The 27,319-nt window shown below is 38.5% G+C and overlaps 1 protein-coding gene across 1 annotated transcript in view; it reads right to left on the bottom strand.

Moving 5' to 3' along the window:
* Piwil2 (piwi like RNA-mediated gene silencing 2) overlaps positions 1-27,319 on the bottom strand; it is a 76,805-nt gene that overhangs the window by 13,933 nt on the left and 35,553 nt on the right. Inside the window, exons 10-19 of the mRNA XM_003479354.2 lie at positions 22,509-22,697; positions 21,526-21,610; positions 20,445-20,534; positions 18,772-18,912; positions 16,552-16,665; positions 15,273-15,461; positions 13,562-13,663; positions 12,636-12,752; positions 11,652-11,740; positions 10,222-10,327 (exon numbers count right to left, since the gene is read on the bottom strand). Of these exons, the coding sequence (XP_003479402.1) occupies positions 10,222-10,327; positions 11,652-11,740; positions 12,636-12,752; positions 13,562-13,663; positions 15,273-15,461; positions 16,552-16,665; positions 18,772-18,912; positions 20,445-20,534; positions 21,526-21,610; positions 22,509-22,697 (1,222 nt within the window). The remainder of the gene's footprint in view (positions 1-10,221; positions 10,328-11,651; positions 11,741-12,635; positions 12,753-13,561; positions 13,664-15,272; positions 15,462-16,551; positions 16,666-18,771; positions 18,913-20,444; positions 20,535-21,525; positions 21,611-22,508; positions 22,698-27,319) is intronic.

Genomic DNA, 27,319 nt, shown 5'->3' with positions numbered 1-27,319 from the left:
CTAATCCGCTTCCAATTTTTTCATTGAAATTTTTATTCTCCTGGGTATCTGCTTGAATCTGATTTATGGATTTCATGTCTTTTCTATGCTGAGCTTCCATAATTTTCTATGTTTTTGGTCTGCATCTGCTCTAGCGTTGCTAAGCATGGTCCTTTTTTTGGACATCTCTGTAGTTACCTGAGATTGTTCCTTATTTCATTTTTTCCAGAGCCTCATTCAATTGCTTTGTTGTTGCCACTTCAGAGAGGCCTAGTGGGGCGCTTTCAGATTGTTCCTCCTCATGCCCACTTTGGATTTGCTTTTGGTGAACTGGATGTCTGGGGTTGCAATTTGTTTAAGGGTCATCTCATTTTCTTTTCTCTTTTTAGTTTAATTACTGGGGTGATGCTTGTAAATTGCCTATGGTGGGTTGCTTTATTGCTAGTATTTAGGGCCCTTAGGTGATGACTATTTCTCTGAGGTATCTTCCAGGTATAGCTGGTTTCTGGGTTTTGAGTCTGTTGGAAGATCTGACCTCTTCAGTTTGTTGGAGATGAGAAGCTGATGCTTATTTGACCTAGTCCTTGGTTCTTTGGCACTGTGCCACTGTATTTTCTGTGACCCTTAGTCACAGAATGTCAGGACCAACAGCACCAGGCAGTGCAGTCCTTCACATCCACTGCTCCTCTCCACTGCTGTCTCTCTGCAGAGGTCTGGGGTTCTCTAGCTGTCACTGTAATCATGACCGTGCATCTACAGGTTCAAACCATTCCTCTTGCACAGTGAGTTCCATCTCAGGGAGAAGGGGCTGCCGGCTACTGCCTTATTTGTTGAAGTGTGTTTCTTTATTCTTCTCTGTGTGCTTCATTTCACACTTCAGATTCTTCCTGGGTCCAAAGGATCCACTTCCCCCCCTTGTCTTCCCCATGATATTATATTCCAGTGTCTGGACGGCAACTCTCAGAGAGGTTGTTTTCTCTGCAGCTTACCACTCTGCCATCTTGGTCTCTCTCCTGAATTTCTTACTGTCCTGTATCTCTTTCTTTTATTTATACTTGGGATTTCTTTCCTTTTTCTGATCACTTCTTAGCTCGAGTAATCCTCAGTGTACCTCTCCTTTAATAATTTTTATTTTAAGAACCTATTACCTTTCACTTTTCCAGCTCCAGAATAAATCACCACAAACTTCTACTTAATTGGGGCCTACAAGCCATTGATCAGTCACCTCTCTCCAGCCCCTGTGTTCCACTCTGGCCCTGCAAATCCCTTGCTCCATCCAAACTGAGTAATATTTTATTTTACAGAGAAAAAATAAAATTTCAAAACACAATAATTAGGGGGTAGCAATGGTACATACATTGCTTACTTTAAATCAGTTACCTGGAGTACAAGACATCTGCATTATTCAAATAATACTAGCACAAACCTTTCTCTTCAGTGAGCTCGGAGAAATTAGTATATCTTAACTATCTTTTATAGTTTCAGCTCCTCACTAGTGAGACAATATGATATTTACATGTGTCTGATTTTACTTATGACTATAGTCTCAAGTTGCATCCATTTATCTATAAAAGTTTCAATTTTTTTTTTTTTTTGGTCTTTTTTGGTGCAGAGTCTCACTATGTGGTTCAGGCTGGCTTTGGGCTCACTTTGTAGCCCAGGCTGGTCTTGAATTTCCAACGATCCTCCTATCTCAGCCTCCTGAGTGCTAGGATTACAGGACTGTGCCACCATATCCGGCTGGCAATTTGTCCTTCTTTATGGCTGAGTAGTACCACATCTTTTTTATACATTCCTCAGTTAATGAACATTTAGGTTGTTTCCAAGATCTAGCTATTACAAATTGTGTTGCTGCTATTAACATGGGTTCACATATATCACTACTGTACAGTGTTTTTAATTCTTTTGAGAAGATACCCAGAAGGGGAATAGCTTGGTAGAATGGAACCTCTAGTCCTAGTTTTTTGAAGAATCTACACACTGATTTCCACAGAGGTTACACCAGTCTACACTCTCACCAACAGTGCATAAGGGTGCCTTTTCCCCCACAGCCCCTCTAGCATTTGTTACTTGTTGATTTTTTAAATAACAGCCATTCTTTCTGGGGTAAGGTGGAATCTCAGTGTTGTTTTAATTTGAATCTTTTGAATGACTAGTGATGTTGAACATTTTTTCACATATTTATTTGCTGTTTGTATTTCTTTTTTTTGCCAGAGGAACCAGAGATGAAACTCATGACCTTACACTTGCCAGGCAAGCGCTTATACAACTGAGCTAAATTCCTGGCCCCTGCTGTTTGTATTTCTTTCTTTCTTTTGTGTGTGTGTGTGTGTGTGTGTGTGTGTGTGTGTGTGTGTGTGTGTCTTTTTCCTTTTTATCGGTACCGGGGATTGAACTCAGGACTGCCTGCTTGCAAGGCAGGCGCTTATGCCGCTGAGCTAAATCCCCAGCCCCTGCTGTTTGTATTTCTTCATCTGAGAAGTGTATGTTCATCTCAGATGCCCATTTTTGGATTGGGTCTTTAAATTTGGGATGACTGATTTTTTAAAGTTATTTATATGTTCTCAGTAGCAATCCTCTGAGGAACAGCTGGTTAACATTTGCTCCCACATCATGGCTTGGCTCTTCACTCTTTCGATAGTTTCTCTTGCTGTGCAAAGATTTTTTAGTAAGATGAGATCCCAGTTGTTGATTCTTTGTGATAGTTTCTTTGCAATTAGAGTTTTGTTCATAAAGTCTTTGCCTATGTCAACGTCTTTAATATTTTTGTCTATTGTATCTTCCAGCAGATTGTTTTTTTTAATATTTAGATCTTTGATCCATTCTGAATTTAGATTAGTGCATGGTGAAAGATATGAGTCCAACTTTAATTTTCAGCATGCACAGAGCCAGTTTTTCCAGCATCATTTATTAATGAGGCTATGTTTCTTCCAGTGAATATGTTTATTTAGCACCTTTGTCAAAGATAAAATGGCTTAGTATCAGATTGGGTAACTTTAGTGAAAAGATTTATTTTGACTCCATAGTTCTGGAGGCCCCAGGTCATGCAGGTTCCTCTCAGGATGGTCTTTTTGGGAAGAGTCACAGGGCGTACATGGTGAGAGACAGAAAGTACTTAAGATGTCTTCTGGCCTCTCCCACCTTATAAAGTCATCAGGTTATAGCTCAGTGGCACAGCACTTTGCCTGGCAAATGCAAGGTCATGAGTTCAATTCTCAGTACAAAAAAAAAGTCACAGGATTCAATCATGGGCCTTCCACCCTAATGACTTTAGTTAATCTCAATCATCTCCCAAAGGCTACAACCTTAAACACCATAGTCAGATTAAGTTTCCATCCTGTTAATATCTCACAATGGGGTCTGATGGTATGGACAGCTATTTTGAAGGAAACAAGAGACACTGTGGTAGCCATTATTTTAAGGTCCTGTAATGCTTTCATTATTTTATTCTGATTAGCTTTATTCTGTTTGGTTTGGTTTGGTCTGGTTTTATTCTCTTTAAATTTTTTTTTTAAATACCTCACAATGGAGATTAAATTTCCACACACAAAGCCTTGGGAGACACATTCGAACTATATCCAAACCATAGCAATAATCTTACTATCTACAAACAAAGATTTCTTCTCCTCCCCAATCTGTATACCTTTCATTTCCTTTTCTTACTGTTTTTTCCTTGTTTTTAAATCTTGTTTCATTTTTTAAAAAATCCATTCTAGTTAAGGATAAAAAGAAAAAGAAGGAGCAAGAGGAGGAGGAGAAGAGAAAGAAGAAGCTACAACAAAAATTCAAAACACATCAATTAGATTATTTAATCTTTTTGTTTGGTTTTTTTAGATAAGATTTCTGCTCTACACACTTTTATTTTCTTGCTATGTAGTCCAGGCTGGTCTTGAACTCACTCAATTCTCTTGCCTGAGCCTTCCAAGTGCTGGGATTATAGGTGTGTGCTACCACACCTGGCTACTGATACAATTTGAAAACATAATGTCAAGTGAAATAAATCAGACACATGAGCTCAAATATCACACAGTTTCTCTTAGATGAGAAACAATATACACAGTGTACACATACAAACACACACACAAATAAAGTACAAAATAGAAGAGAGATAAATAGGAAGTAGGGAGACGTTCAAATGCTTCCCCAAATTACTCACCCTGTTATTTCAAAAATGTTTCAATATATATGCTAATATTTTCATTTATACTGAAAAGCTTATGGTTTGTTGAAAAGAAACTTTGTGTTATTGTTTCTTTTAGTATGCCACCATGCCTGGCTGTCTTTTTGTTTTATGTCTTGAACTGAGTAACTACTTGGAAGATAACAATACAATAACTATTACTCTCATTATTTGGTTATGAAAATGTTTTAATTTTTCATAAAAAGAAAGAAAAATAAACTTCTCCTCTGAACCAGCCTTGCACAACTGGAACAAAACCCACTTAGTTGTTGAAACTGGTGGCTCCAAACACAACTGTGTTCTCTCACAGCTACGAATGTTAGTCTAAAATCAAAATATATCAGCAGGGCCATGCTTCCCCTCTGATGACGCTAGAGAAGAATCCTTCCCTGACTCTTGTAAAAGCTTCAGGTAGATATTGTCAATCCTTGCTGTTTTTTAGGTGTGTAGCTACCTACCTAACTCCAGTTCCTGCTGCTACCCTCATATCCCTGCCCTCTGGCCTTCTGTCTTCACATCTTCACAAAGTGTTTTTCTTGTGTCTTGTCCGGACTTTCTTCCTCTTATGATTTTAAATTGTGAAGCCCCTACTTCCTAAAAGGTCACACTCACAGGTTTCAGGAGTTCAGGAACTTAAAAGCACATTACTCAATTCAGTATGGGTACCATATACAATTCTCTTTTATATCGTGTTAGGTACATGTTGGTTTATATTTTGTCAAAGACTTTTGCATCTATGTTTGTGAGAAATAATGATCTGTAGTTTTCTGTCTTATAATGTCTTTATTTGGTTTGGTTTGGGTGTGAGGTGGAATCTCACTATTGATTTTTATTTCCATTTTCTTAATGGTAAACGATATTTAGCTTCCTTTCATGTGCTATTTACATGCGCTGTATAGTGAAATATATATTCTATTATTTTCCTATTTTAAAATAGGGTTATCTTTGTCTTTTCTTTCATCATCTGAGACAAGGTCTCACTTTGTAGTACAGCCTGGCCTTAAACTCATGGCAATCCTCCCACCTCAGCTTCCCGAATACTTGGATTACAGATATATGCCATCATGCCCGGTTGCCTTTTTGAACTTTATAAGTTTTTTGTGTATTCTTGTAACTAGACCAGATATTTTGAGAGGAATGATTTCTCTCATTCATTCTCCATGCCTTTTTTTTTTTAAACTCTCTTTATAGGATCCTCTGAAGCCTAAAAGTTTTTTAGGATTTTTTGTTTTGTTTTGTTTTTTTGTATTTGCACTGAAGATTTAACGTAGGCCTCAGCAGTGAGCTACATCTCCAGTCCTTTTATAATTTTGTATTTTGTGACAGGGTCTCATTTAAGCCTTTAAATTCTCTAAACTGCCCAGGGTAGGCCTGAACTTGTAATCTCCTGTCTCAGCCTCCCAGGTTTTTTGTTTTTCTTTTTTCAAATGGAATCTCACTACATTGCCCACAGTGGGTTTAAACACCTGGGATCAAGGGACCCTTCTGCCTCAGGTCTTCATAGCAACCGGCACCACAGGCACATGTCAGTCAGCCTGGCAAAAGCAATCTTGATAAGCTCTAATTCATCAGTTTTTCTCTTGGTTCCTCATATTTTCAGTATCTTATCTAAAAATCCACATCTCATTCATGGTAAAAAAAAAAAAAAAAAAAGACGTACCTAGCGGGGTGTGGTGGCATACACCTGTTAATCCCAGCATGCAGGAGGACTGCAGCAAATTTGAGGCCAGCTTGGGCTATGCTGTGAGTTCAAGGCCAGCCTGAACTATGTAGTCTTTTTTTTTTTTTTTTTTTTCATTTTTATCGGTACCGGGAATCGAACTCACGATCGCCTGCTTGCAAGGCAGGTGCTTATGCTGCTGAGCTAAACCCCCAGCCCGAACTATGTAGTCTTAAAATAAGATAAAATAAAAATTACTACCATATCCTTTTCCTATAATGTAACAACTCAGTGAGTTTATGAGTGCCTCATTGACTTATCAAAACAGTGTTTCAGGAATCATGTAATCTTGGTGTTGGAAGTGAAAGAAATCTTGGGGGCTGTTAACTTTGTTGCTGGATCTTAAATTCCCATATCAACTATGAAATTAGTATCAGCTAGAAAAAACACAAAGTTAAGGAAATCACTAAGAAACTAAAATCAGATTACAGACATGAAAAACAGAAAAGAAAATATTAAAATTAGAAGACTTTTACCTAGAAGACCAGAAAACGCAAGAAGAAACAGAGAGTCAAAAAAGAAAATCTCATGGAATCATAGGTTTATTTCCAGACTGAAAGAACCTAGTAAAACAGCTAGTATACTTAATGAGAAAATACCCATACCAACGTATATCATGGTATTTCAGATGTCAGGCATAAACAAAAAGAAAAAACAGAAGGAGAAAAAAGTTAACACACAAGCCAATTGTGGTGGCACATGCCTATAATTCTAATACTCAGGAGGCTGAGACAGGATGACAGCTGTAAGTTCAAGGCCAGCTTGGGCTACATAGTGAGTCTAGGCCAGCGAACTACATAGTGAAACCCTGTCTCACACACACACACACAAAAAGCCAGGTATGATGGTGCATGCCTGTAATCCCAGCACTCAGGAGGCTGAGGCAGCAGGATCATTGCAAGTTCAAGACCAACCTGGACTACAAAGTGAGCGCAAGGCCAGCCTGAACTACCCAGCAAGACTCTGTCTCAAAAAGACAAAGAAAAAGAAAGTTCATATACAAAGAATTAAACCACCATTTGGGAGACTGAAGCAAGATGATCATAAATTTGACACCAAGTGTCTAGGCAACTTAGTGAAATTTTGTCTCTAAAAAAGGCTGGAGATGTAATTTAGTATGAAGGCTGAGTTCAATCCTCAGTATTGAAAAGAAAATAGAAATAAGTTCACAATAGTTAATAACACTAAACTCTAAAAAAAAATACTAAACTCTAGAAGACAATGATGTAATACCCTCAAACTTCTATATACAAACTGTCAAGCAGACATCTAAAAACTCTCAAAAATTTGTCAAGAAACTACTAAAAGAGCCACTTAAAGACAATGGAATGAATAATGAAATAAGCCGAGAAAGATAAAAGACATTCAATACAAAAAAAAAAAAAAAAAAAAAAAGACAAATGCAAGTTCCTAGACAGTGAAAAGAAATACCAAACCCAACAGATAAAATGAGGTGCAGCATTAGTATTTCACTACAAGGTAATGAAAGTTCTAGAGAGGAAGTCTCTGAGGAAAAAAGAATATTACAAATTGCCAGGTTTGTTTGAAGTTAGTATGGAAATTTAATTATTATGGGGTTTTTTTGCAGACAGGGTTTGGCTTTATAGTTGAGGCTGGTCTCCAACTCTCTGTTATCACTCAGGCTGGCCTTGAACTTGTGGCAATCCTCCTGCCCCAGTCTACTGAGTGCTTTATACATATATATATATAGAAACTAAGGGGGAAAAAAACTAAGGTAATTACTAACTCCATGAAGATACCAAAAAGTTATAAAATAAACTATAATCATAGTATGTGATTCAGCTGTAATAATATTAAGAATATTAGAAAATAATATAACCAGACTTTGTAATATAACTACATTAGGTAAATCAAGGTAGGGAATGGGGGGGGGCAGTGCCAGTGTTTCCATAGTAGGAAGTCATTAACTAATGTCTCAGACAGAAAAAACAAAAAACAGCTTAGAATTACACACGGACATACTGGCATATCAGAAGGAAAAACAAGGATAATAGGGAAGTTGCTGCAAAGGTCTAGCAAGCATCAGTCTAAGTTGTGATGGAAGTGTGTAAGAAATCTTTAGAGGTACTAGAACTCCTGGTGGCTACTGTCACCTTTGGAGGAAGATAAAACCAGCAACTCTAGAGGCAATCAGAACTTTAAAGTCAAGAGTAAATTAGATTTGAGGGCACTGAGTAGTAAGTACATGCTGTAGAACAGGGCTGATCAAAACAGTTTAAATATAGAGATTTCTTTTGCTAGGTGCAGAACAGCTAGGAAAATGGCAAAGCTGACAAAAGATTAAGACAATAGTAAAGACTTGAATAAATGAAACATTTTTGTTCAGAGAATAGAGATGACTAGTTTTGTTCTAGAATAAACATAGATTTATTTTCTGTGTAACCTAGCTCAATGGAGTTTAACAAATATTCTTTAGGGTTCACAATTCAGGTAAAGAAACAAAAAAACAAATAGTTATTTGATTTCAAACAAAAATGTGGCCCAAGAAGGCCAGGGATATAGTTTAGTGGCCCAGCACCTACCTGACAAGCATGAGGTTCTGAGTTTGATTCCTGGTACCCAAAACAACAACAACAACAACAAAAGAAATGTGGCCCAAGAAATTCCATGTATTTTACCAGGAATGTCAGCTATTTGCAAGCTCCTCCAAAGAACAGAAAAGTCAACAAGATAGTGCTTGTGCTTGTGGCAGATTGAGCTTTTCAACAACAGCCTCAGCAATATCTCCATTCACACACATTCTTCCACAACCATGCAACACTGCAAGAGGTGAAATCTATGTGCTTCCCTAGAACAGAGGGACCTGCCTACCTTGGAAAACAGAATGCAGCAAAGGTGATAGTGTGTGCCTCTCACAGCTGTCCTAAAGGCTGCATGATTCTCAGCTGCTCCTTCAGTTTCATGGAATGTCAACTCTGGACCCAGACACCATATTGTGAGGAAGCACAATTAACCAAGTGGAAAGACCACATGACAAAACCTACGTGAGGGGTGAACTGGAGCCTAGTGTGGCTCATGTTCTTGACTGTGAACATTAACATCATACGTGCTCATCGCATGCCACTGAGTTTTAGGATAATTGGTTATGCAGGCATTACTAACCAATGAGTATTTAAGTAATTTAAAACCCAATGAGGGCTTGGGGGTATAGCTCAGTGGCAGAGTGTATACCTAGCATGAACAAGTCCCTACGTTCAATTCTATTTGTCCTCCAAAAAAAAGCAAAGAGATAAATAAGGACATAATACTTAATATAAATGAGATATGAATTAACAGGGTATGATGACAACTATACTATATGTAAATTAAGAAGCTTGGGAGAGGAACAAAGTATTCTAGTTAGTGGTAGAGTAGTGCAGGGAAAATGGGAAATGTTTCACAGAAGTACCGTGAGGTAGACCCAGACAGAACTTCTTTTGGTTTTTTGAGACAGGGTCTAACTATGTAGTTCAGACTGGCCTTGAACTCACAATGTAACCCAGGCTGACCTTGACTATGCAGTGATCTCCTATCAGAGCCTCCTAGGTGCTGAGATTACAGGCATGCATCACTATGCCAATTCTCTAGAGACAGAACTTTGAAAGGAAATAATACAAGGAAAAGAAAGGTAAGACAGAGCTTGATCATACTGATCTTAGAGATAAAAACTCATAATCTTTAATAGGTGAACAGATCAAACTATTTGCAGGACATTTTAAAGAAACATTACACAGGGAGAAAGTGGACTTCTAGAGACTGACTTCAATCACAGGAAACTGTTAATCTCCGTGCTGTTTTAATTTTTACACAAAGGGCATGAGCCAAGCCTATGAAAGAAGCCACTTATCACTGCTTCTTTTGATGTGCTGGCCAAGACAAAAATCAGACCCTTGCTTGCTCATTGCTCCAGACTCAATATCGTTTTAATGACAGCAATTCTCCATGATTAGCATTCTTTGGATTTTTAGCAGTGATTTATAAGGAACCTTTAGTCTAAACCAAAATGAAAGGAGTCAGCACCTAATAACAGTCATGAAGACTTGAGTAAATTCATTAGCTGCTTTGATGACTGAAATTTATCCCCAACTTCTCTGATAAAGACACAATTATGTCCATAGGCATCAGGCTGATGAGCAGGGAAATAATTATTACTTACCAAAATGAATTGAAACACTTGGCTCTTTCAGCCAAGCAGTAGCCTGAAAGGAGGAACTCAGCTGCTTCTGCAACAATGACTCACTTTTGACTTGGGCTCTCTCCCATGACTGAAGGTTTTCTGTTCAAGTTTTTAGGCAGGTAGTGCTTAACGACTCAGAAACTTTAGGATTTCTGTTCTCCTCACCTCATAAAACTTTTTCAGGGCGCTCACCAGGCAGAGCTTCAGACTGTCCACAATCTCCTGATGAGGCATCTGGAATACCACTCGTGAATACCATTTAGTGAGGGTCCTATGGTGGGCCAGAGAAGAGAGGAGAGAGGAAGATGAACAGATACACAGGAAGCCCATGGTCTGTATGTCAGCACACACGTCAGGTTTATCTCTGAATCAACCGAACAAGTATCTAGAAATTGCGTTTGTGTTATAGAACATGAAGTGATAGGGGAAGATATATTTGAGCCATAAACAGAACACACAAAAATGTATAATTGTGGATATTTCCTATGAAACTGCCTCCAACAGAAAAATTTTAACCATATAACCACCAACAGAGGATTAAGTTAATAACAATATAGGATATGATAAATTCTGTGTAGCAGCTAAAAAGAATTGGGACTTGCTCGTATCAATAGGGGAAAATATTCAAAATATAGTTTAAGTACATAAAGCAAGCTGAGAAACTATGCATAGTATTATTTCATTTGTGTAAGTAAAAACACATGTGTATGTCACACACACATAAATATACATATACATATACATATATATACCACCATGTGCGATATCACATTTCAGTCAAGGACAAACTGCATATGTTATGGTGGTCTCATCACTTCTTGGCTAAGATCAAGTGTAGTATGATGGTAGTCTCATAAAATTTTATAGCCCAGTGATGTTTTGGCACCTGAGTGTGTATATGATTTTCCTACAATGATAAAATCCCGAGTGACATATTTCATGTGTGTTAATAAATGCATAAAAGAGAATCTATTATGTATAGATAATTGATATATATATATATATATATATATATCAATTGTATATATATATATATATACATCAAACCTTGGATAGTGGTTTGACGTGTAGGTCATGAGGAATTTTCATTTTCTAGTTTCTGCAGGTATATAGAAGGAGCACACCTTGTCTTTACAGTTAGAACAAACAAAAAATTTTACTCATTTCTGGGGAGAATAAAGCTCACAATGCAAGGCACAGCCTCCATCCTTGCAAGAGGGCATACTGCAGTAGAAAACAAACTCACATCTCTGGCCAGGCATAGTAGCACTCACTTATAATCCCAGCACTCTGGGAACTAAGGCAGGAGGACTGCCAGAATTCGAGGCCACCCTAGACTACATCATGAGTTCAGGGCCAGTCTGACTTATACTGTGAGACCCTGTCTCAAAAAAACAAACCAAAACAAAATACCTTTACCTGTAACAAGTTTGATAAATAACCTGCATAAACAAATATCAGAGGAAGACAAGAGGAAGGAGTTTAGAACTCTCTATATTACAATTTGTACTACTCAAAAATATCTACTAATTTATTATTAGATTAGGCATCAAAAGTAGATAGCCAAATATACCAGAAATATGAATAGCACTTACAGATTGATGCTTGCAACAAAGCCAACCACAGAACGCATGCCTCTGCTGGGGTCATGGTAAACATCCATTCCAATCACCATTAATTGTTTCTAGATTAGAAAACAAAATAGCAATCCAGAATTCAAACAATCCATCACACTATCTTGAAACATCATCTGAATGCTTGTTTCAGCAGCACATATACTAACATTATCATCAGAGTCCCACAGAAACCACTTCCTACTGTTTATAAATCAAAGCAGGTCCTGGGAAAGAAAGACTGCTACTCATTAGACATTTTCTTTACTTTTCTTCTTTTATTACAAGGTCTCTCCACGTAGTTCAGGCTAGCCTCAAACTCACTATATAGCCCAGGATCGCCTGAACTCATAGCGATCCTCTTAGCTTTGCCTTCCACGTACTGGGATTACAGCTGTGTGTCACCATGCCTGGCCTTCAATTGACATTTTCTTTTTCTTTTTTTAAGAGTTGACAAATTCACTGGGGAAAAGGAATGGTAAATAGTAATGGGAAATAAGAATAGCTCCTGAAACAGGAGCGGTCCCAAATGGGTTGCCAACTTGATGTTTTCTAAACACAATGAACAAAGACCAAGATCCAGACTAGGGATTAGCTAACTTTATGTGAAAGGGTTAGAGAGTAAATATGTTGGGCTTTGTGAATCAGTTTCTGAAGGAAGTATTCAATTCTGCCTTTCTATATCAAAAACTACTACTCACTGTACATAAATGAATATGGCTGTGGATTCATGAAAATGTATTAAGGACACTAAAAAAAGAAATTCATGTAATTTCCATGTGTGATGAAACAGTGGTCTTATTTTTATATTTTCTGCCATTTAAAAATGTAAAATCATTCTTAGTTCACAGATGAGTGATCCAAAACTAGCCAATTAGACTTCCAAGTAAGCACTTGGAGACAACTATAGAAACAGGCAGGATTCTCTGAAGACCCGAACTGAAGAGGTATCTCAGCATCACTCACCAGAGGAATATCTACGCCCCAGAGTTCCCCGCCCAATTTACAGTTAATCTGAAGTAAAATTTTCTGAGCCACACTCCGAAGTCTGGTGGGCTGACCAATGGTTCGAACATTGATGACCTATAATGAAAGAACCAAAACATACAAAGAACCACTCAGAAAATATAAATAATTCTAAAGCAAATACAGTAGTCTTTTTGGATCCAGGCTCCCCCTCCCCACCTCCAGATATCATTATCCAAGGATACATAAGTTCCTCACATACAGTAGCATAGTGTTTGCACGTAACCTGTATAATTCTCCTATATACTTTAGATTACTTATAATACCCTACACAGTGCAGTTGCTTTTCAAATAGTTTAGAAAATACAAGAAAGTACATGTTCAGCACAGATGCAATTTTTCTTTCTCAATATTTAAGACTTATAGTTGGTGAATTCACTGATACAGAACCCATAGATGTAGACCATATTACATTTGTTTAAAAAATTCAAGTTAGCAGATAGTATGTTTCATATCAGTAATTCTAATTTTAGGGTCTTTATGTATACATTCACCACACACACACATACACATATGCACATGCACACACTACAAACAAAAATCAACAAATGAACAATAACAACAAGTGTCTTATGCGAGTAGATTTTTTTTAATTCCTTAAAAACAAGCAAACACAAACAGCTTTCCTTTTTCAGAGTGAAGTCAACACTCTCAGAACTCAGTCATGAGAAACTACCTGGCAGCTCAATTGCTGGGATAACGAGACACTTAGAAGAGCTATGTACCTATTACTACTCTGACTGCAAACCCTTTCACAAAAGACACTACACATACTGGCTTCTAACAGTTACTTCAGTCTTCTGAGTATGTACCCCTCCTCCCAAGCCTCAGCTGCCTTGCCTCCTGGCCCCACCCACCCCACTCACCTGTGAGGGCACCGGGGACTGCACACAACACAGCTTCTTGATGGCCCCATAGAGATCATCACGTGTGCCCATAATGATGCAAACAACTACCTGGATCTTACCCTTGAAGAGAGAAAGTATATACAATCAGGCTTCAGAACTATGAGGGGGTGTTCATCGGAATGAGTCTGCCAAGCCACAAGGTCTATGGAGGTAGACAGGAAATTAACAGAAAAGTGTGGACATTCCAACCAGAAAAAGGCCTGAATCTGAATGTATCTTTGGCTCCGAACTGCCCTGCAAAATAAATATTCTGTCACTATTAACTACCTAGAATTGGTCTTGATTACCAAAGATTTATTTACTTGGAGAATTTAGATTCTGGAAAAGGACTAGGCTTAAAAATATACCAGGGTTACACTACTTGTTGATTTTAATTCTCTACCATGTTGTATATCACTATCTTTAGTTAACTAAGCAACTTATCACCTTCATCTCACAGAATCTTAACTGAGAAAACATGGAATATGATAGTATAAGAAGTGATTCAGAGCCAAATGCAGGAGGGGTGAAGCTACTGCCAAATCAACAGTAGCCATTTGTACTCTGGTTAGGTACAGAATGACTATGCCAACAGCATCTTCTCTCACTCACTACTCAAGAGAATTAGTGCTGAAGACAGGATCTCCCAAAATTTCTAGCACTCAGCCCTTCATGCCAGACACTGCTATCCACTGCAAATTTGTAGCATACTACTTCCTAATCAAGACTGGCACTATCAATTCTCAGAGAGCAACGATCCAGTGATTACATCAGACAATTTCTAAAGTCAAGTTGAACCTAGGCTTCATGCTAAGACCAGGCGGCTGGGCACTGCAAATATGTTTTCAGCCCCAACAATGATTGACCAGTTTGCTTTTTGTTTTCATTTGAAACATAATCTTGCTATGTAGTTCAGACTGGCCTTGGACCTACAGCAATCCTCCTGTAAATTTGGTTTCCTATGTACTGGGATTATAGGTATGTGCCCCCATCATCAGTTTACAAATCTGTTTTTAAATTACATTGAAACACCAGGAAGTTAATACATACACAAAACCACGTTGTTGGTTTCCAATGAAAAATGATGAATTAAAAATCTATTTGGTATCTGGGCATTAGGGTTCAGAACTAGAACCCCAAACTCTCATGGGTTCAAATGGGTTTAGGGGAGGGCTGCTGAAAGTGACTGAATCATGGAGACATGAAGCTCATCAATGGATTAGTGCACTGATGAGCTCACAGTTAAAAGTACTGTAAGGAGGTAGGACATGTTGGGAGGAGGTGAGTCACTAGGGTGTGATTTGGAAGGGTGTATTCCTGCCCCCTGCTCCCTTCTCAGCTTCCTAGCTGCAGTGGGTTAAGCAGTGGTCCTCTACCTGTCTCAAAAAAATTTAAATAGTCAAGTAATGTAAAAGACATCCTAGCGGGGGATTTAGCTCAACAGCATAAGCACCTGCCTGGTAAGTACTAGGTTGTAAGTTCAGGGCCTAGCACCAAAAAAAAAAAAAAAAAAAAAAAAAAGAGAGAGAGAGAGATCCTATAAATGTAATCAAATTAATTATTATTTTTTTTTTTTGAGTCAAGGTCACACTATGTGCTAGGGCTGGCTCGAATTCATGGTGATACTCCTGCCTTAGCCTTCCCAGTGCTGGGATTACAGGCATATGCCCAACTCAAATTAATTTATTACCTCTACTCCAAGCATAGATTGAATGGTTCTGATATAGGTCTCTATTCGGTCATCCTTCAGTTCAACCCAGGCTGGTGGACTCACGTGCATGCCAATTGGGCCAGCTATTTTCTCTAACATGTTGACCAATTCTCTGGCCTGATCCATTGCTTTCTTTGGGTAAAAAAGTGCCCAAAAGTGCATGGGAATCTAGGAACAATCATAAGGTATTTTTAGTGCTCACAATTTGAACATTCCAAACTCATACTCAGATTTTATTATACAGCATAAATGACTTTTCACTCCTTCTGAGTCCTGTCTTACCTAATTTTTACTATTCATGCAGATGTATAAGTAAACTGTGACATAGTCTCACAATAAGACACTATATACTAATGAGAATGGAAGATCTACAACCATATACCTAACAATATGGATGAAACTCAGGAATACAAAGTGAAGAGAAGCAACCAGACAAGAAAGAATGGTCACTCTATGATTTTACAAAAATACAAAGTACAAAAAACAAACCAAAAACAACAACAACAACAACCAAAACCACACAGCTAAAATGAACCTACACAGTTGCCAAGTCAGAAGAGTGGTTACTCTCAGTGCGGGGGCAGCAATGGGCAGGTGGTAGTTAAGAGTGTGCAGGAGGGCTTTTGTAACCCTTGGTGGTGATTACTCTAGTCATTTAATTTGTGAAAGTTGATTGTATGTGTGCTTTTTATTTACATACATTTCAATGTTCTTTTCAACAAATATATGTATTTTATTTTATTTTTTGTACCGGGATCAAACTCAGGACCTTGCACATACCAGGCAGGAGATTATGCTGCTGAACTATATCCCCAGCAATGCATGTACTTTATACATGGCCACCAAGATCAGGTTAGTCAGAAACACTTAGAAATAATTATATACAATTTTGTTCTATCAGATAAATAGCTAATGTATGAGTTGATGGGCAGGAGGGGTTACTGTTTTTACTTCTTTTACAGATACCCTCAGAGAAAGAGAGGAAAAAGAAAGGCAGAAAAAATGGTGGTAACAGGCTGCTACTAGATTAATTACTATGGAAATGGACATCCTTCCCTTCAGTCTATGGTTAGTCAGAGTGCTTTCTCTGAACAATCCCTCCTACTGCTCTGTTGGAAGGACCCTTTTCTAACAGGTATCTTAGAAGGGACTTAACTGGTATGTTCTCTCAAAAAGAGGATATTAGATCATTCCTGTTTCCTAATTTTAATACACTGAAGAATACTAGGCCTCTCTTTATCATTTTAAAATTACTCACAGTCAAGATGGAAGGGTCTCTGGTTACTTCCTTTACAAAGCTTAGGTCCTGAGATGTGATAAATGAAGTATTTCTTAAATTAATTCTTTCCATTGGTAAAACACGTCCTTCAATCTAAGTAGAAAATAAAGTATCTATGAAACAAGTCATCTACAAATACTACTCAGGAAATACTGATACTGTTGTCTACTTATGCCTGTTATAATTTCTGGGAATTACAGAAAAACAAAACTTCTACAAGCCAGAGTCCATATTAATCAAAACCTAGATAACATACAGGTAAAATGCTTACAGGTGTTATTCTTTCATTACTGAGTTTCCAACATGGTATCCTAAGAAAGGGATTCAAAAATTCTCTTTAGAACCAATGAAAAATATTTAAGATGCTGGGCATGGTGGTGCACAACTGTAATCCTAGCACTCAAGAGGCAGGAGGACTGCTTTATTTGAGGCTAGCCTGGGCTACAAATGAGTTCAGGACCGCCCTAACTACACAGTGAGACCCTGTCTCAAAAAAAATTTTTTTTAAAGAGACATTGTAAAAAATTAAAGGCAAAAGTATTTAATAAAGCTAAACATAGGCCACATGCCAGGCTATTTAATTCTTTTGGTAGTGCTGGAGACCAAACCCAGGGTCTTGTACATGTTGCTAGGCAAGCACTTTACCACTGAGCTACACCCTCAGTCCCTATTTAATTCTTTACTTTTTATTTATTATCATTATCAGTACTATTAATTTGGTTTTTGAGACAAGGTCTCACTACATAGTTCAGGCTGGCCTTGAACTCACTATGTATCCCAAGCAGGACTTGCACTTGCAGTATTCCTCTTGCGTCAGCCTCTTGAGTGCTGGGATTACATGCATGTGCCACCACAAAGGTGAAGTCTATTCTCATTTCACACATAAGGAAAGAAAAGATGCTAAGTAACTTGCTCAAAGTAACCCAAATTACAAAGTTAACAGCCTGGGATTCAAATCTAGGAAAGCTAACACCAAAATGCAATCCCTCCCCACCATCTTATGCTATTTCTGCACTGTGGATCGTGCTTGCACAAAATACAACACTGCTGACTTGGACAACCTTCAGGTGGGAAGGGCCGTGGGAAATTAGACGACATGAGCTGGAAACTCTGATGTCTAAGGAAAAAATAACAGTAGTACATTCAAGGGAATATAAATTAATTACGGAGAAAGAAAAAAGCTTGGGAGTGGGAAACAAAGAAAAAAAAGAACATAAAATTTTAAAAAATAATTTGGTTTGGCAATAACAAATGTTGATGGGGCTATGGGGAAAAGGCCATCGTTGGACTGTAGACTGCTATGAGGAGATTCAACAAAATCAAGGACTGGGGTTCCTTTGACCCAGCTAGTCCCCTTCTTGGTATCTTCCCAAAAGAATTAAAAGCATTAATATCAGAGCAATGTATATATACTCAGGTTTATAGTGGCACAGTTTGCAATAGCCAAATCTTGGAAACAGCCCAAGTGCCCATCAACTAGTGAATGGATAAAGATGTGGGTTTTTAAATACAATGGAGTACTACTTTGTCAAAAAGAAGGATAAACTCAAGACATTTCTAGGTAAATGGACACACCTGCAGACCATACATATGTAAATACTGAATTGTTTCTCTGGTGTGAGAAACCTAAAGTGTAAATAAGGACCAAAATATGTAACAGGTATTGTGAAATACGAAGAAAATGTTCAAATGGGGAGGGAAGAGAATGGGTGAGGGGAAAATGAGAAGGAAAAACTAAAAAAGTGAGAAAAGAAGGAACAATGGGAACAAAGCTTTTGTAAATGGGAAGAAGAGGGGTTGAAAGGAGAGTAGAGAAATGGGAAAAAAGAAACATGTACAGGTACAAATTCTCTATGATGAATATGGTCATTATGTATATCTAAAATGTATCAATAAAATCTGATTGGAAAAAATTTGTTTTGGAAAACTAAAATGAATTGCAACTCAATACTGAATCCTCTTATTACCTATATGATGAGAAATTAAAAGCTAAGACCTGAGAAATACAAAGGAAAAATCTGTAAATGATAAATGTCCAGCAAATTTAAGTATCAGGTCTGGAATTAAAAATAAAAAGGTACAAGAATAAAGGAAGGACACCCTCCATACTAAAGACAAGTTAGGATTTGTCAGTTTGCCTTACGTGACTCTAGAACTCTTGGTCAATGCCGATTCCTGGGCATCATATTTCTTGATTACCTTGTGTATGTCCTTTTGCAGACAAAGTCCCCAACGCAACAACTCATTGTTAGCTGTCTCGTTCTTTGAAATTCTCTGGATTAGGCATGCCAAAGCATTATGGTGCTGTTTGGGGCTCAAGTTGATCTGCTGGGTCAAATCCTAAACAGAATTAAAATACAGACAATAAGCTGCAAATATTACTTTCTCCAATATGAGGGGAAGTAAACATCAAATCACCTGAAATGTTTACAAAAGAAATGTCCTTCCCATTGAAATAAGTGGAAATTTTCAAGTATTGCCATGAACTTTTGTAAGTATCTCTCAGGAATGTGAATGAGGTATAGGGATAAAAATTTAACATTAAAAGCATTTTAAATGTTAGTGGCTCTTACTCATGGCAACTGCCTTATCTCGTTTTCAAAGCATATAGCATTTAAAATTCCTAAGAGTTTCTATTAAACATAAGCAAAGGGAGTTAAATTATACTTATTTAAAATGTGGTATAAGCAAGAGAAAAAGAGATACCAGGATCTGCCTACAATAGAATAGTAAAAGCCACTTCAGTGCTACACTTGGTCAAACTACACTAGTCATTCAACAGCATGAGAAGGCACTTTTTGCCCAGAGCTCGCCACAGTATTGACTCATCAGAGGTGCTTGCTAGCTGCTACCAAGCAGTATGTAACAGGTGCATATGAAGATTCTGAATCATGTAAAGCCATTCTTTATTTGTTCTTTGAGACTAATAAGTTATACAGCTGCTATCTGGGATATCTATGGGGCTATATAGATAACTTTCCTCTCTGATCATAAAGTTAGCAGGCAATGGTACCTATAAAAGTGCCTTCACATACTCAAAGCAGAAGTATCAGAAGGTAAACATGAAAGAAAGAAATTTCTCACAGGAATTTTCAGCTTTACTTCATGGTCTTTATGATGTTACTAAAAATTCTATATGATCTATGATCTAGTTCAGTGGTGTCAAACCTATGGCATGTGGGTTGCAGCAGGTTGCTTGTTACCACTGAAAGCTCTGAAAGGTTACCATCATTGAAGTTGAAATAAGGCAAGTGAGAAGGCAGAGTAAGTAGCTCCAGCATAGACACCCCTGAGCAGCAGACAACAGGTAGAGGCTCAGCTGTCTGCTGTGTGGAGTAACCATTGAGCCCATTTCCACCCTTTAGCCTATTCCACCAGAAGCTAAGCCTGACACTCCCAGGACCTCAGAACATCTATGGTGTCCCAGGATGCCATAATCATCTATTCTCATCTTTCAATTTGCTGATATTTTGCTTCACTGTCTCCTCCACACTTCAAAAGAAACTGAAGGTTTACAGAAATGTTACAGTAATTTAGGACCCTTAAAGAACCTCATTTATGGTCACATCACCAGTTACTCATTTCCTATGTAACTGGGGAGGATGAACAGAGGGTTATTTGTTTCTTTTTTCCTTATAATCCCATCCCTTCACTGTTCTAACAACCCTCAAAGGTAGTTATGACACGCATTTTCACATTACATGGAAAAGGACACAGATCCTATTTCACAGTGGGAAAACTGGAGCATAGAAGAAAGATGATAATGCAATCTAGAGTCAGAGAGAACCTGGCCCAGTTCTAACTCAGACTGCTACTCAAAAAGTTATGGTTCAAAGCTAATGTCTCTCTTTTGCAAACCACAGGATTCCAACCTTCATAGCTCTGAAGTCCTTCTTCATCTTCTCTGGAATCCCAGTCATGAAGGAAAGCTCAGGCAAAAGCAGGATTTCACCTTTTAGCAGCTTTGAAGAAAAGCACAGAAAAAGTGAGGCAGTTATGAGAGGACAGTGCTGGGGCTGAGGATTTAGCTCAGCGGCATAAGCGCCTGCCTTGCAAGCAGGCAGTTGTCAGTTCGATCCCTGGTACCGATAAAAATGAAAAACGGGGGGGAAAAAAAAAAGAGAGGACAGTGCTTCCCTGGCCTGCACAGAACAGTCCAGTCTGCAGTGATGAAACTTGCCACTGAAGAGCATAAAACCCCAGAAAAGAGAACAGGGAAACAGTACAAACATTTTTGTCCATTTTTCCACTCAGCCACAATGCACATAGGTAGAGGGAAAAATATAAAAGTGTCAAAAGAGCAGGGAAAACTACAAAATCAACAAAACAAACCTAATTCTGTCCCTCTGGGGGCTCAAGATAATACATCCTAACAAGCTATATTCCTCACGTTAAACCTACCTTGCCTTAGCTATCATTATTATTATTATTATTATTATTATTATTTTGTACTACAGACTGAATCCAGGGCCTTCTCTCTGAGCTATATCCTTGGCCCATTTAAAAAATTTTAAAGGTATTGGTGAATTGCCCAAGGTGGGCATGACCTCACACTCCTTGTGCCTCAGCCTCTCAGAGTGCTGGGATTACAGGCATGGGCCACCACGTCCAGTTCTCAGTCTTCACAGAGAATCAGGTGGCAGGGCATCTTCCTGGGACCTACCCCTGCTAAAATATATGTTTATACTTTCTTTACTTGGACTAGAAGTTTTAATCTTCATACACAAGAAAATTTCCTTACTCCTTAGGCCCAAATTAATGTGTTTATTTAGATCCTCTTCAGAGGACTTCAAAAGCACATCTTCCCAGTACACTGTGGTACTTCTGGCTAGATAAGAAACAAAATGCTGTGTCCCCACCACATTCATCATGGAGACTGAAGAAGGCTACAAGTGGCTGACACATCACAGGGCTTCTGCTGGAAGTATGAGCCTAACATCCTCACTCACTCACCGTCCCATGTTTATTCTGTCTCTCACTGGGCCTGTGGATCAGCAGTGGTTGGTCCTCTTCTTTAACTGTGATCCCATAGTTTTTCCTAAAGTACAGCAGAGGCAGGAAAAATTTGGGAAGCAGTATCACTACTCTTATAGCATTCCATACTGACTCTATTAACCTCTTAACCAGATTGAGGCTCATAATCTGCACAATACTTTTGGTCAAGGATACATCAGAAACATATAATTCTATGTTATAGTACAATGGTATTTCCATTTACAAGCTTAATTCTTAAACTATGAGTCTGGTTGCAGAATGTGGTTGCAACCAGAACTTGGACCAGAATCGTGAAAAGAATTATGTTTGTAAACTGAGGCACCACTGTATAATTATCACTGGAAAAAGTAGTCTCAAATAACATTAAAGTAGAGGAGAACTAATGCCAAAAGTCCTAGAAAGAATATGTTAAGAACTACATTAGACTAAGGAGGTCAGTTAGTAGTACAAGTGAAATTATAGCTTTGGTTAGGTTTTGTTTTTGTTTTTGTTTTGAGACAAGGTCTCATTATGTAATTTAGGATGTCTCCTTGAACTCACTATGTAGCCCAGGCTGGCTTTGAACTCAAGGCAATCCACCTGCCTCAGCCTCCCAAGTGCTGGGATTACAGGCGTGTACCACTACACCTGGCTTGCTAGTTGAATTATTAATGACTTTAATTTAATCTCTCCCAGACTTCTAACAAAATCAACAAAATGAATACAATTAAAAGCCTGAGATTAATTTATGTAGTAAATTTCCAACATACTAAAAAAACAAATTGTAAGAGTAGTGCATTTAGGTCAAATCCCACAAACAAGCTCAATCTTCAGCACATTAGCAATCTAATTATTTTAAAGTGTCAACTTTCATGCTAGATGGAACTCAATATTCTCTAGAGAATGGAAGACTATGCCTGACTCTGCTCCCTCTTAAGCCCAAACTCATCTCTTCTTTCTACCTGTAGTATTCCAGGAATGTGATCTCCTTTCCATCAGACATTGTGAAGCTGTCCTTTGGAGTCTTGTTCCAGTCCACATCATCAATCCGATAGGTACGATTATTGTATCGGGTTATAACAATATTGCCAACCAGAAGTTTACTGCACTCATCCTGGAAGTTTTCTTTGTTCTGCTGGTACATGGCATGCCTTTAAAAAGAGGCAAAAAAGACTTTGGACCACACTTAGACACACAGGGCAATAGGAAAAGGACAGGAGACTCAAGAAATTAATTTATGAATTTAATGCCGAGACTGGGCAACTTAGCAACCTAGTGAAACCCTGTCTCAAAACAAATGAAAAATTTTAAAGGACTAGGGATACACTCAGTGCAAAGGCCTGGGTTCAACCTCCCCTAAAGGATGGGGTTCTGACATCTTTTAAACATGACTCCCCAAAATCAAACAATGTGAAAGTTAAAAACTATTAACAGATCAAACAAAGTGAAAGTTAAAAACTACTAACAGATCCCTGGTACCATTAAAAAATTGTATTAGCAGCAGCAAAAACAAATTCATGGGCCAGGGATTTAGCTCAGGGGCGTTAGCACCTGCCTAGCAAGCACGAGGTTGTGAGTTCAATCCTCAGTACCAAAAAAAAAAAAAAAAAAAAAAAAAAAAAAATCATAAAATTCATTGGTTTTGTTTGTTTGGTACTAGGGATCACTCATGACCTTATACTTGCCAGGCAGATACTTATGCCACTGTGCTAAATATCCAGCCCTAAATTTATTGTATTTTGTGAAGTATTTTTATCATTAAAATAACTGTTATTCTGTATCATGAGTATTAGGATACAGACTGAAAGAGCTGCCAGAAAAGTATTTCTTAAATTGCATTTGCCCCTCACCTTTTAATCTTTTGAAACATAGTTTTACTATGTAGTTCAAGCTGGCCTTGAACTAATTTTGTAACCCAGGTTGGTTTTAAACTCCCATAAATCCTCTTGCTCTAACCTCCTGAGTGCTGGGATTACAGGTATGCGCCATGCTTTTGCCCTTTTTTGGCACAGGCAGAAATTACTGTACCACAGCCGATCACAAGGCTGGCAGGCACTGGTTATGATGCAGAGATAAGTAAATATCCTCTCCAGGAATCTGTGTAACACAGCTGTGACCAAAATAGTACCAGAGACTCACAGATAGAACATATGAAGATAGCCAGTAGTCAGGCAATGTTTAGAGGCAGCTGTCACAGAAAGGAGCCAGGTGCTGCAGAAATTGCTGGGACAGGAACACCGGCAACATTCTGAGCAGCAATTAGGATTAAGGGGGGTGGGGTGGGACTCTTTCCTGTAGACCAGTGTCCCCATCAAGATTTATAGTCCCTGAAAAGCCTGTGAGGGTGAAAAAAGCACCATAGTTTAAAAAATTGAGCCTATTCTGCCCCTTCTTAGACGTACAGTTCACGGACTACATTAAGTTCCGAAAAGTGCTAGAGTACAGTAATGACAGATCCCTGCCCACCCTTTTACTGTTTATCTTATAAAATCTCTAGCACCAATCACAGCAATTAGGATGCAGAGATTGCCTTCAGAAAGACAGCAATAAGTGAAAAGTCATCAGAGACTTGAACAGCATAAAACTGACAGACCAGTGAGCCAAACTGGCAGGGTTCAAATCTTGGAGCTACTGCTTATTACAACTTGTGACAACTTCAGCAAGTTATTTATCCTCTTTGTGCCTCAGTTCCTCATATCCAAGTGGGATTAGTGCCATCATCTAACTCATATGGAGAAAACAAAATGACTTTATAAAGCACTCAGCCCTGTGCCTATTACAAAAGAACTATGTGTTTGCAAACATCATCATTGCCATTAATATCAATAGTGCTTACTACAAACCAGCTGCAGCATGTATATGTTTGACATTTTAAATGAACAGATTTTTTAAATGATTTAATAAGGCCTACATCCAGGCATGGTGGCACATGCCTATAATCCTAGCACTCAGGAGGTTGAGGCAGGAGGATTAGCACAAGTTCAAGGCCAGCCTGGGCTACATAAGCAATTTCAAGTTTGTACACAAAAGCTCACAATAGAATTATTTCTAACAACTGAAAGGTGAAAACAATCCAAATGTCCATCAATTAACAAATAGGTAAGCAAAATTTGGTGTGTCCATACAGCGTAATACTATTCGGCAATGAAAAAGTAATAAAATACTGATGAGGTTGTAACCTGTTTGGATCTTGAAAACACTATGCCAAGGGAAAGAGCACTACACAAATTGGGATGGAACTGAGATTGTGTTAAACAAAATAAGCCAAACTTAGGCAAGTATTGCATGTTCTCCCTAATATATGGAATCTAAAAAAGATGACATGAAAATTAAAAAGGGAGTAAGGTAGAGGTGGGTGTAAGGGAGGGTAACGGGGGATGGATATGATTAAACTATACATATTGAAGCCCAATATTTTGTAAAATTAATAGGCACTAATAAAACATAATTTAAAAAGTACAGGCAAGCCAGGCAAGGTGGCATACACTTATAATCCCGGTACGGAGGGAGACTAAGGCAAAAGGATCAAAAGTTTGAGTCCTACCTATAAAATTTAGCAAGACTTTATCTCAAAAAAGGTGGGGGTATGGGCTGAGGGTATAGCTCAGTGGAAAAGAAGGCTACATTCAATCTCTAGCATCACCCAAAAAACATACAAGTAGAATCATTATCCAAAATTTGTACTGCTTATTGAAATCAATTTTAAAAAGCAACAGCAAAAATGGGGAAGGAATATTAGCAGATAAATACATCAACAACACAAAAATGTATTTGCAAGGCTTCTGGGAGAACATGGTGGACAGATAACAGCAGCTATGGAGGCTCTCTGAGATAGCCAGCTTAGAATCCAGGAATGGTGCGGTGTGAGGAGTCCTAAGCAAGGGGAGATATACCCTGCTGACCCAGGAACGAATTAACCTGAGAGAAACCAACTGGAAATGCAATCCCGGTGCTATAACTGGAACAGATAAAATTTCAGCACAGAAGCTGGAACCCATGCTTTTGGAAACTGCAATTTGAATTTCCTGCCGCTGCTGCGTCTGAATCGACACAGCAGAGAGAGAGAGAGATGCAGGAAAGCTCTGAGAGTGGGAATCAGTGAATGGAGTTGAGAGAGGGACTGGCAGGGAGCCCTGCATTGACCTGCAGTGAGTGAGAGGAACAGGGACCCTCCCATAGACTAGGAGGCTCCAACAGAGGACAGGGCAGACTAGCCAGAACAGGATGCTGCAGTGACTTTAGTCACATATTCCCCTCTCAAGAGGGATTGGTGGGGAGCACTTGGCCTGGGTGATGCTGCAGACTAAGACCCAGTAGGCTAGCCCAAACCAGATCCCAGCGCCTGGTGGTGCACTCTAGCAGTGAAGCCTTCAGTAGGCTGACGTGGAGGGGTGGGCCCAGAAGAGGCTGCCCAGGTCTGTGTCTCCCTAGCACACTGCAGTGGGCAGGAACACCTAGCTGGCAGATTCAAACAAAGTGTAACCGACAAAGAAAGAAACTGGGCCTCCTATATACGCTTGTATGGAAGGAAAAAAAGTATGGGAAGAGGGAACAACAAGAAAAGGTCCTCAGTCCCCAATCCTGAGAACACTGATCCAGGAAAGGTAAATGCAAAGGAGAATGAGGACAGAAAACATGCAATATCAGACACGGCACCAATAGACATAAAGCTGTATCTCCGGAGCTTCATAGATTAGTTCAAAAGGGAAGTATTTAACGAAGTAAAGCAAGATATAAGTTGAATAGTTAGAGAAATGCTAAGCACCACCCAAGAAAAAACAGATGGTGGAATAGAAGAACAGAAGAAAAGGGGAGAATTGTTTGATGGAGAAAATAGAAAAAATATAGAATATGTGAAGCAGGTTCAAAGAGATTACCAGGAAACTAACTCCTCTATTGAAAGCTGGCATAACAGCTTGAAAGAAACTAAGGATAGATTATTTGAACTGGAGGACAGATTTGTATTGTGGGGGCATGAAAGGAAAAACCTTCTTAAAAATAATAAGGAAACAAACAGCAATAATACAAAGGCTAAAAGATGGTAAGAGGATCTATAACTTAAGAATTAAGAACATAAAAGAAGAAGTAGAGATACAAACAAATGAACTACAAAGGCTATTCACAGAAATAATCTAGGAGAATTTCCCTAATTTAGCAAAAGGTAAAGATACTCAGATGTATGAGGCATACAGGACTCCAGCCACCTACAACCCAAACAGAACTACACCCAGGCATATAATAATCAAAATTCCAGAAATCCAATATAAGAACAGAATATTAAAAGCTGTCAGAGACAAGAAACATCACTTACAAGGGAACACCCATCAGAATTACAGCAGACTTCTCGGCACAAACCATCAAATCACGAAGAGTGTGGGGGGAAATAATTCAAGCTTTGAAAGATAATAACCTCCAGCCAAGATTGATATATCCTGTACAACTGCCCCTGAAATTGATGGAAAAACAAGGTGCTTCCAGGATAAAGAGGAACTAGGGGAATTTGCAACCACCAATTCAACTCTACAGAGAAGGATATTCTAAAAGAGAAAAATACCAAGATTCCAGAAACAGTGGCAGAGAGGCCACAATGAATGGAGCAGAAAGTGAAATGAAGAAGACAAACTGACAGCTAATGACAGAAAAAGAGCTCAACAGAAATGAGGCAGAGAAGGTTGGATGGTAGGAACAGCCATTTTGGAGAAAACAAGACATCATACATAATAGGTAGTGCTGATTTAATATCCTCTTGTTTTGAAGTCCCATCAAGCATTTG

The sequence above is a fragment of the Cavia porcellus genome, unplaced genomic scaffold (genome assembly GCF_034190915.1).
Source record: "Cavia porcellus strain 051 isolate PalLab524CR breed Dunkin Hartley unplaced genomic scaffold, mCavPor4.1 scaffold_24, whole genome shotgun sequence".
NCBI classification, from domain to species: Eukaryota; Metazoa; Chordata; class Mammalia; order Rodentia; family Caviidae; genus Cavia; species Cavia porcellus.
Note: the sequence above shows the minus strand (reverse complement) of the source record. Positions and strands in the feature narration are given on the sequence as shown.